Here is an 11,416-nt window from a genome sequence, read left to right as displayed (position 1 = left end):
GTTCAACGAATTATTCGTGAAGTATTGATATATTGCTTATGTATTAAGTTAAACAAAAGAGTATGATTGTATGAATAAAAATATTATATTTATTAAAATGATCGAGTTTGAATAGAAGTATGTTGATGTTTTTTATGTTTACAAACAAGTTAATTAATAAACTTGTTCATTAATTCATTTTGTAATGAATTTATGAATGAAGACGTTTTATTCATTGCACCAAAGAGTATTTACAAGTACATATATATAGCACCTTAGCAATCCTAACTAAATAACCAACTATAACACAATATATGAACTAAATAACCACCATCCTTAACATCCCCTCAAGATGGAGTGCGATGAATGTTTAGAAGACCCATCTTGGCTACAAAATTATGAAAAGCTTGGTGAAGGTGTCCACAAGTTGACTATTGGAACGAACATGAAACAATTTAAAAAAACTAGCACAAATCTTTTCTCGAACAAAATGACAATCCACTTTATTGTGTTTGGTTCTTTCATAAAAAAATTTATTGTTGGCGAGGTGAACAACATCCTGGTTATCACAATAAAAGAATGCAATCGGAACATGAATGTTGAAAGAAGAAAGCAAAGCTACAATCTAAATCGGTTCACATGTTGCTGACATCATGGCCCTATACTCAACTTCACAAGATAAACGACTAACTATGTGTTATTTTTTTGACTTCCAAGAAACAAGGCTATCACTAATGTAGGTGCAAAATCCAGAAGTGGACCGACATGTATTTAAAAAATAATTGTAGTCCGTATCAACAAAGGCACTCATCTGTAGGTTGAACTTTGAAGATAAAAATAGTCCCAATCCTAGAGAATTCTTTATGTATGACAAGAGATGATAAACAACACGCAGATGAGGTTGACAAGGAAAAGAAACAAATTGGCTCAACAAATGCATTGTGGAGGTGATGTTAGGCCTCGTATGTGTGAGATAAAGAAGCCGGACAACAAGACTTCTATATATTTGAGGATTAGACAATAACTCGCCTTCATGAATGCTTAGTTTATGAGGAGACACTATATGTAATTCAGCATGCTTCTTACAAAGTGTTCTAATGTCCTCTAAGATTTGAAAAACATAATGCCTTTGAGACAGAGATATTACTGAATCATTCTGAGCAACCTCAAAGCTGAGAAGATATCTTAAAGGACCTAAGTCTTTAAGTTTAAAGTGTTGTTGAAGCGATTGACGAGCATCAGCTAACAATGATAAATTCTTTCCAGCAAGAATTATATCATCAACGTAGACCAATAAAACCATCGTATCGTCACTATTCCCTTTAACAAACAAAGAATGCTCAGAAGGAGAATGTGCAAAAGCAAGACCAATCACAACACAATAAAAGGTTTGAAACCATTGATGAAAAGTCTGCTTAAGACTGTAAATTAACTTGTGAATTTTACAAACCAAATTCAACCCTATCGCTTCTGTCTTGTAACCAAGAAGGAGCCTCGTGCAGACCTCTTCATTAAGCTTTCCATTCAAGAAAGTGTTTTTTACATCCAATTTAAGGAGATGTCAATTATGTGCAACAACTAAAGCCAACAAGACCTTGAAAGAAGTCATTTTAGCTAAAGGAGAAAACATGTCTAAATAATTGATTCCCTCGACTTATGTAAACCCTTTAGCCACCAAACGTGCCTTATGTCTGTCAGTGGTGCCATTAACATTATATTTGATGTGGTATACCCATTTACAATCAATTGGGTGTTTGCCATCAGGTAGAGGGACAACATACCAGGTTTGAAGGAAATCCATAGTTTTCAATTCCTTATGCATGGTATTTCTCCATTCAGAAAATCGAACAGCTTGGTGATAGAACGATGATTCATACGATGAAGAGATATTTGCAACAAAGTCAGCATAGGAGGGAGACAACTTTGTGGAAGAAAGATACTCTTCAATAGGATACATGCATGAAGTAGAAGCAGTAGTGTTGCAGTAATAATCTTTGAGATATGAAGGATTATTAAGAACTCGAGAAGACCTTCGAGGATCCCTTACAATCGAATTAATATCTGATTGAATAACTGGTTTGGTAGACAACTACTTAATAGACTCGTGCTCATGATGCTCATGTACTACATTCTGTTGTAAATCAAGAGATTGTGATCTGGAAGAGTCTGCATCCATGTGTTGAACTGAAGATTTATGGGATCATTATTGATGACAGGAGTAGTATGCAAACCTAAAGTGTCAATCAAGATAGAAGGTAAAGAAAATTCAGAAAAGGGATCAATAAGAGGACTAGAGGGAAAAATAGTGTGAAACAAAAAAATCATCTCATAGAACAAAACATCTCGGATACCAAAATGGACTTGGTCTTAAGAACATAAACCTTGTACCCTTTCATCCTAGCAACATAACCAAGAAAGACACCAGGCAAGGCTCTTTCTGAAAATTTGTCTCGATGAGCTCGAAGTGTCGAGACAAAACATAAACATCCAAACACCTTAAGATGTTTATATTCTGAAGCATTAGTGTGCAAAAGTTCAAAATGAGTCTTGTTATCCAAAACAGGAGAATACCGCTTATTGATGATATATATGGCAGTGAGCAAACAATCACCCCAAAAATAGATAGGCACACTAGGCTGAAAATATAGAGCCCAAGTAACAGCCAACAAATGCTGGTGTTTTATTTTAACCATAACATTATGTTGTGGAATTTCTACACAAGAGAATTGATGAACAATCCCTAAGGAAGCAAACAAATCAGTGAATTTTAACTCATGAGCATTATTAGACCGAAATACCTTCAAATCATAACCAAACTGTCTTTTAATCGTCTTTATGAAGTTTGGAATAATAGAGCTAACTTCTAACTTATGATGCAACAAATAAGTCCAAATACACCTTGTATGATCATCAACTGAGGTTAGAAAATATCTTTAATTGTGATACGTGGCAGTCTTATACGCACCCCAAATATCACAGTGCACCAAATCAAAAGGATGATTATCACGAGAAAATGAATGTAAAAAAGGTAATCGATGTTGTTTTGCAAGAGGGCAAATCTTACAAGGCTCAACTTTATTAGAATCATGAAAAAGTAATACATCTTTTAAAACATGTAAAACTCGAGAACTAGGATGGTCAAGACTAGCATGCCAAGAAGTCGATACAACAAATGAACTACTAGCAATTTTATCATTAACAACATTCTTCTTGCCCTTGCATAATATGCATATGCAATAAGTAGAGACCTCGATAGAGCTCACCCCTCCCAATCATATAGCATAGGTCTTGAATCAAACATTGAGCGTTGCAAAACAAAATAGAAAGATCAGAATCCTTAATCAATTCAATGACCGCCAACAGGTTAAACTGAAATTGAGGAACATATAAAACGTTCTTGAGCACCAAAGAATATGATAGAAAAATATTCCCAGAATAAGCAACAGAAACCATTGAGTTATTAGGGAAAAGTATCATGACACCCTAAATAAGAATCAACGAATCAAAAAGATCTTTGATATAACACACATATCTTAAAGCTCCTGAATCTATACTCAAACTATTGATATAAGAAACGAGCTTGCCTTGCATCGAAAAATTAACATATGTAGAGGGGAGATCCAGATTTGAAGCAGACTGAAGTTGATTGGTGAGTATAACAATGAGTTGTTGACATTGTTTTGTTATCAAATAATCACCAGAAATTGCCTGAGAAGACTCATCAGAAGAAACAACAGCATTCGAATAAGTGACATTTGAATTCTTGGAGTGAACATGATAGATAGGGGGATAACCATGGAGCTTGTAGCATTTGTCCTTGGTATGGCCCAACATGCTACAGTAACTACATTGTGGCCAGATTTCTTGAAAATCGAGGCAGTTTTAACAGCAAATGTAACTTCAGGAATGGGGGGATCGACAACAATGGGTTTTTAGTTTTCTTCTTGAAGAACCAGAGAAAAACTTTAGTAATGATAGGAAGGGGAACCATTAACAAAATATGTGCACGAATGGGTGCATATGATTCATGAAGACCCATTAAGAATTGCATGGTCAATTCTTTCTGATGTTCAGCCAACATCTTCTCAACACCACCACGGTTACATTAAGAATAAACAAAAAAATATTTAACAAAAATTAACTCATCCCATAAAATCTTCAACTGAGTATAATAGGTGCTAACAATCATGGAACTTTGAAACAACTCACCCAATTTCTTTTTTAGATGAAAAATCTGAGGGTCATTGGTTTGATGAAATCGATCTTCAAGTTCATTCCAAACAGCTGCAATTATTAGATGATAAGGGAAACTAGCAGCAATATCTTTCGAAACCTAATTCAAGATCCAGAAGTTAACAAGATTGTTAGATCTCGTCCATGCATTAAAGAGAGTTGTTGAAGAAGAGGCTGGCATATGGATGGATCCATCGAGTTGAGCGACCCCCAAGCAAAATTGCAAGGGCAGACCGGGAGATTATTAACAACTGCAACAGTAACGAAGATATAAAAGGTTCCTCCACCTGGGTTCCATGTCCAAAGAGTGGAATATACTTTCCTAAATGCCATGAATGGGTGATTATATTTACATGATATGTATATTCCACTTGGGTTTCATATCCAAACAAATTATTAATAAAAATATTCCAAGCGACTCAATAAAACAATGTTCTATAATCGAGAGATAATTTATATATTTTGTCTTAAATTAAATTTAATTAATATGTAATTTATAAACTATTGTATGTTTATTTGTAATTATATTTACATGATCAGTATGAAATGGAGTCAATATCAAATATATAGGAAGATTAATTATATGTATAATATTTGACCGTTTAGTTAAATTTTATGTTTGAATATTTTCATTTAAAAAATGTTAAGCAAAAATCAAACGACCTAAGTGGTTAAAAAAATTAATAGTCATCCTTAGAGATTTCGAGTTCAAGCATAACGTCTATAATAATGTTTAAATGTTCATTGTAAAAAACTTTATAGTGTTTCGAATAAATACTAATCATTTTATACTAATAAAAAATGTGTTAAAAACATGAACATCAGATTTGTTTTTTGTTTAAAAGCCAAACTTATTTTCTTTTTTCATTTCAGGACTAATAGGACTGAAATTGAGATTGAACTATAAAAGGTGAGCACAATTTCATCACGGTTTGAACCCGAATGACACAATTTAAAAATAATAATATAAATTTAATTTAAATCGAATTATAACTCAAAAAATTTACAATTCATTCTAGAGAGATAATTTTTATTTAACACGTCGACCTATTTTTTGGTTAAGACATCAAATCAATTATCAGGTGACATTGGTGTATTTTCTATATTTGTTCAATATATTTTTCGACTAATATTTTATTCGAATAAATTATATGTAATTTTTATTAATAATTTGTTTGTGTTTTCAACAATTTATATTAAAAGATTTTAACTTAAAAAATTATATTAAATATTCAAGAGATACGAAATTATAAAATTTCAAGGGATGTGAAATTACATAATTTATTTAAAAATATAAGAAAACTATTTAAATTATAAGAGAATTTAAATTTTTGAAGAATACGACTGTAACCCAACACTCCTCCATCTATCCTTGAGTTTTATATTATCAACATACAACAGTCAATGGCGAAATATCTTGTGTAAAAAAGGATGAGTCTACAGTGTTTGTCATGCATCAATATCCACCGGTATAAATTCATAAATAATCATTAAATTATAGTAAAATATTTTTTTTTGATTATTCAACTTTTAAAAAATTATAAAATGAGTATTAAAATTTATATTTTGTTAAAAAGAAGTATAGACATTTAACCATCGTCAAGGGCTAATATGACGTATTAAATTATTAAAAAATCTTATTTGCTCCATTCAATATTTTTCAGTAATAATTTTCAAAAAATAGAAAAATTATTTTTAAACATATGAATTTTTAAAATTTATTTTTGAAATTATAAATATATTTTAAAATTGTATTTAAAATTATTAAAAAAATTAAAGAATTGAATCACATCGTTTAATAAATAATGATTTCATTTTTTATAAATGAAATGTTTGGACTTCAAAAATTACAAATTATAAATTTTCGAATATAATCAAAATTAAATAAAAAAAGTAATTATAAAATAATGAGTTAACAAATTCATATTTTCTAAAAATATAATTATAATTTTATGAATTAAAAGATTAATTATAAAGCTATAATTTTTAAAAAGTATTTTTATTATTTTAAAAATGAATCATAAATTTATATATATATATAATTAATTTTTTAGAATTTTTACTTCAAAAGATTAAAAAATATCGAAATGAAATTTAGCTTATAACTATTAATTTAATTTGTTATGCTAATCTTTTAATGATAATTAAAGATGTAATATTTAATTTGTAATACAGTTGAGTAGTCAAATGAGATATTATGTCATTTTTAAAACTTTAATTTTCAAAATAATTATTTTAATATAATTTAATGACCATTTAAAAAATTTATCTTTGTAGTTAGGGGTGTGCAAAATTATCCGACCCGGTTGACCCGACCCGCCGACCCTTCGACCCTGATCTAAAAAAACCGGGTAATTCTCTAAAAAAAATTACCTGGCCGGGTCGAGCCCGGGTCACAAAATCTAGTTTTTCCGGGTACCCGGGTTACCCGGGTACCCGGTTAATTTTTATTTTTTTTATTTTTTTATATATAATTATATAAAACATAATGAATTTTATAGTGAATATTATTTGTATTTGAACTTTTAAATTTTATGTTCGGATATTAGAGTATGTAATTCGAAGTTTTGAACATTTAAATTTGTGTATATATTTTTTTAAATTAATAATTTGAAAATAAAAAATTAAAATCCGGGTATCGGATACCCGATTACCGGGTACCCACAAAATCTAGATACTCGATTACCAGATACCCGTAACATCTGGATCGAGACACAAGCCGAAAAATCGTCGACCCAAAAATTCCGAATACCCAAAAATCGAATACCCAAAAATTCGGATACCCGAATTTACACACCCCTATTTGTAGTAGTTCATCTCGGTACGTGGGTAGAATTTTCCGTGGAAAAGGTGTCGTTATATTAACCGGCGGCGCTGATTCTGTTTAACACGTGGCTTCTTTAAATGCCACTTCTCCTACGGACGCATAAACTATTATCCATTGTCGTTTTTCCTTTTCAAGGGTAAATTGTATTAGATATCCCCAACTATAATTTGTGTTTGGAAAAAATGGTACCATACAAAGAAAGGATTAAAAGACACAACCAATTAATTTAAGAAAAATTAAGAAAAAACACAAATATCATTGTTGATGTACAATGATAAATACAATCAACACTAACATAATAATAGAGCATGATAATTGAGTTTGCCATAGCTTAAATACAATACATTTTAAATGATCGTGAACATCTGTTAAAAAAGATATAAAATTTATCGATAAAAGTTGATTACATCCATTGATTTTTATCGATAAAAAAGATTTAGAAAAATGTATAATAAGTTATTTTAGTGGTTAAAGTGTTTAAATCTTATTTTGTAATCATTTAAATTATTAGAAAATATAAAATTATATAAATTGAGTTTTTTTATTAATTTAATTGATGAATTAAACATTAAATTCTAGTTCAAGTTTAATAAGAAAACAATTTAAAATAAATTGATCAAATTTTAACGTATATTTTATATATTATTTAAATACAATATTTTAAAAATATCATTTAAATTTAGTAATTCATTTTTAAATGTGATATGTTTAAAACCATATGCTTCAAATACGTAACCTAACATTTAACAATTAAATTAATAATTAAATAACAAAAAAACCTCATTGACCCTTGATGATATGCAACTAAAACCTTACGAATTTGAAGACTAATTTAAAATTCAGACATATTATGGGGATGTCTTCTGAATTAAACCTATTCATAAGGTGGGCCGAAGGCGTAGAACCAAATTTAACATCGAAATTGATTTTATTTAGTCCGTTTCTTTGAATTTGATAAAAAAAGAATCTGTTCCTTTGAAGCTAAGGCTATCGGTTTTTATTTGCTGCAATTTTTCCCCGCGTTTCTTCGAAGAATTCATTACCTTCTCTTCATTTTCTGTTTTCTTAATCCAAAATTATAATTGGAATTTTGGAAGGTATATTTAATTTTTTTTAGTAAAAAAGAGGGGAATTTTTAATCCGTAAATCAGTTCAAAATAATTTGGGTTTTCATCTCTCTTGGGGATAAATAAAAGCATTTGGGGTTTAGTTGGATGACTAGCGCTTCGGAGTTGTTCTACACTCGAAGGTCGAGAGTGGGTCGACCCGATCTGGATTCAGGGATTGGGTCCTCAATTGAGCGGAACCACCATCGCCGGAATCATCCCAGTTATCACCATAACAGGCATGATTTAGACGGTAGCGATTCTCTCCGCCGCTCTTCCCACGTGCGCCACTCCGGCTCGCGTGCTTCCTTCCTCTCTGTACGCTCAATTTTTCAATTTCCCATTTACCTTTTCTTTCGTATTATTTAGTTATAGTTAGGTTGCTGAGAAATAGAGAAATTGAAAGAAAATATGTTGGCGTGTGTATTATTTTTGGAAGGTACAATAAATTGCAATTTTAATTTTTAAATTTAAAATTGTATTTAATTAATTTGTTGTATGGTTTATGCTTCAATGTTGAACTTTGCTCTGAAATTCAATAGTCCTAAGCTAAATTTATCAGTGGAATTACTTTTAAAAAGTTGTATAAATATAAAAGTTTCTTGGTAATTTAACTGAACCCTTGGTTCACTTACAATAAAATTTAGCCACCGACCTATACAAGAATCGACTAGGTGCCGTGGTTTGATATTTTTACCTGTTTTTTTATAATTTATTTTTCCTTGCCTGAATTACTTATATTTGGATGCCTTGAGATTGTATCATTACCTTATTTATCGTTTTTATAATTCTGTATTGAATATGGCTTTTTCAGGAGCGTCCATCAGTGCGGTTTGATGAAGGTATCAGTGAGCTTGTAACGAGCAATGGGTTAAATGCAGACATTGTAAACAGCTCTAGAAGGCAAAGTTTGAGATCAAACGAGAGGCTTGCAAGAGCAAGGTTTGATGAAGGTACCAGCGAGCTTGTATCGAACAATGTTTTAAATGTGGATGGTGTAAGCAATGTAAGCGGAAGAAGTTTGAGTTCAGATGAAAGGCTTCCTGGAGCTGTGCTACTTGCAAGAGCGAGGCTTCTTGAGCGATTGAGAGGCGTGTCTGTTTCTGGAAACAGGTTGGTACTTAGACCTCTCTGCAAGTTTGAAATTCATAGTTTTCACATTTCTCTTCCTTGGATTACGCATGTTATTATTTCTTGTTGAACTGCAAGGACAAGTAAATTATAATATTTATTGAATAATGCGGTAATTTATATCGGATACTTATATTCTGCATGATCTTTGACATCGTGTGGATGCCACTTTTATCCATGATGGTGAACTTACCTTTGGCACTCATTTTGTTTTTGCTACTCTAGTCCCAGCTATTCTTGGTCTGATGGAAATTTCCGTTAGAACATCACATCACATTTATTATTTATTTCTCAAGTTTGATGATTGTATGGATGGATCTTGTGGAAATATGCAAAAGTTTACGTGGATTCAGATTATATTTTTGCCCTTGTACTTTGTTGATTTTGTGGATCTGTTGAGGGTGTAAAATAATCAAAAGAAGCAACTATTGAATGAGCAATCCGTGTCATAATCTGTAGGAAGATTCAGCGTCTTGCTGTTGGTTGTGCTCCATTATAATTTGTGAATCAAAAAAATAAATACGGGTCTTGTATTAGGGGCATTAAGAGTTGAGCTTGGTTTAGCAATAAGAAAGGAGGCACCGTATCATATGATAGAGCTGTTAGGAAGATGACCCTGGGTTATAGCCGGTTAAGGTTGGGTGGGTCGTCACTAATGAATTTATCTTTCTACTGTTGTCTCTGCCTTTGATGTTCTAGATACTTCTATAGAGTTACTTAACTAAACCATCCTGTTTCTGCAGCCTTTTTCTTTTTTCCCTTAAAAACATTTTTCTTTTATGCTTGTCATTCATTACTTTGCGTCCCACATCTGTGAATACGTGAAAGCAGATATTTTTTTGGTTACTCCCCTGCTACCCGTGGTACTATAATTTGCAGCCCCACTGCTGTTTTTGGTTCTTTCTATCCAGTTGGTGATGGCTTTTGCATCACTAGTTACCACTACTGTCCAGTCCCACCGCTGGTGTTTTCTATTCTGTAATATTAGTGGTTCGTAGTACTAAAATCACTATCGCTATGACAATCCACACCACATCTGCTCCCACTTCATTTACTTACAAATTAGTGTTACTCGTTTCCTAACTGGTTGAGAGAAGCATGTGGACCACCCGAACCTGTATTGTATTTATGCTGCGTCTGGCGTTCAATAGTGGACGCAGTTATGTTAAATCTCGCATTAATCAATAGACATCTGAAGCGCAAATTGCGGCTTAAACATTCCTTAAATCATTGTTTGATTTTTCTTCTCATTTTGGTTTCGGGTTCTTCCTCTTATTTTCTTCAGGCAAAGCAGCAGAACACCACACAATGCTTACCGCCGGGAGCATGTGTCAGATGATGATTTGAGGAGCATAACCGAAATCTCTACAGGATTGGCACCTAGGGGTTCCCCATTAACCTCTGAAACAGAAAGGTTTCAATTGTTACACGAAACAAGCAAGAAGCCTCCCGGACTTACTCAGGAGGCTTTGAACCGTTTGCCGTTGGAAGTTTTCAGCAGCCAAGAGGTGGACGTTGAAAGAACGAAGTCAAGGGAATCGAGGGATTGCAGTATATGTCTAGAAAGTTTCGGAGAAGAAGATGTGCTGACACGGCTGCCGTGTGGGCACAGGTTTCATTTTGCTTGCTTGGACCCTTGGGTCAGGACATGTGGGGACTGTCCCTACTGTAGAACAAGTATACTATAAAAACTCCTCGTAGAGCCTGTCAATCGCTTCAAGTTTTGTTGTGAAAACATAAATTATTACATGTGTCTACATAAGTTTGGTATCTTTCAGATATTTCGCCTAAAGAATCTTGAATACTACGTTAGATCCCTCGTAATAATTTTATAATATTTGATATAAATTATTTGATCAAGCAAATATCAATGATTATATATTAAAAAAGATATCATGTTCACTACACTTACCTAATTAAAGTATTAATTACATATAAGATTTATTTATGTAAATACGGTAAGGTAAGGGTTACATAAATGGTCCCTGGTTATAAGATATTGTTTTATTAAATTTATTGACTATAAAAAGTTACAGAATGATCATTTGATATAGAGGATTTATTTGTTTTACAAAAAACAGATTCTAGAAAATGAATTCTAAAAAATGAATTACATTTCCTATAAAATATTTTATGAAAA

At 32.0% G+C, this 11,416-nt stretch overlaps 1 protein-coding gene across 1 annotated transcript; it reads left to right on the top strand.

Moving 5' to 3' along the window:
* Positions 1–8,011: 8,011 nt before the first annotated feature.
* On the top strand, positions 8,012–10,972 carry LOC120145122 (probable E3 ubiquitin-protein ligase RHY1A). Its single transcript, XM_039159015.1, has 4 exons — positions 8,012–8,073; positions 8,250–8,463; positions 8,960–9,258; positions 10,562–10,972. Exons 2-4 carry the CDS (start codon positions 8,254–8,256, stop codon positions 10,962–10,964), a joined length of 912 nt encoding a protein of 303 aa, XP_039014946.1. The 5' UTR covers positions 8,012–8,073; positions 8,250–8,253; the 3' UTR covers positions 10,965–10,972.
* Positions 10,973–11,416: the final 444 nt, after the last annotated feature.

This window comes from Hibiscus syriacus, unplaced genomic scaffold, assembly GCF_006381635.1.
Source record: "Hibiscus syriacus cultivar Baekdansim isolate YM2019G1 unplaced genomic scaffold, ASM638163v2 tig00110893_pilon, whole genome shotgun sequence".
Taxonomy (NCBI): domain Eukaryota; kingdom Viridiplantae; phylum Streptophyta; class Magnoliopsida; order Malvales; family Malvaceae; genus Hibiscus; species Hibiscus syriacus.
This window is presented reverse-complemented; position numbering and strand designations above follow the sequence as displayed.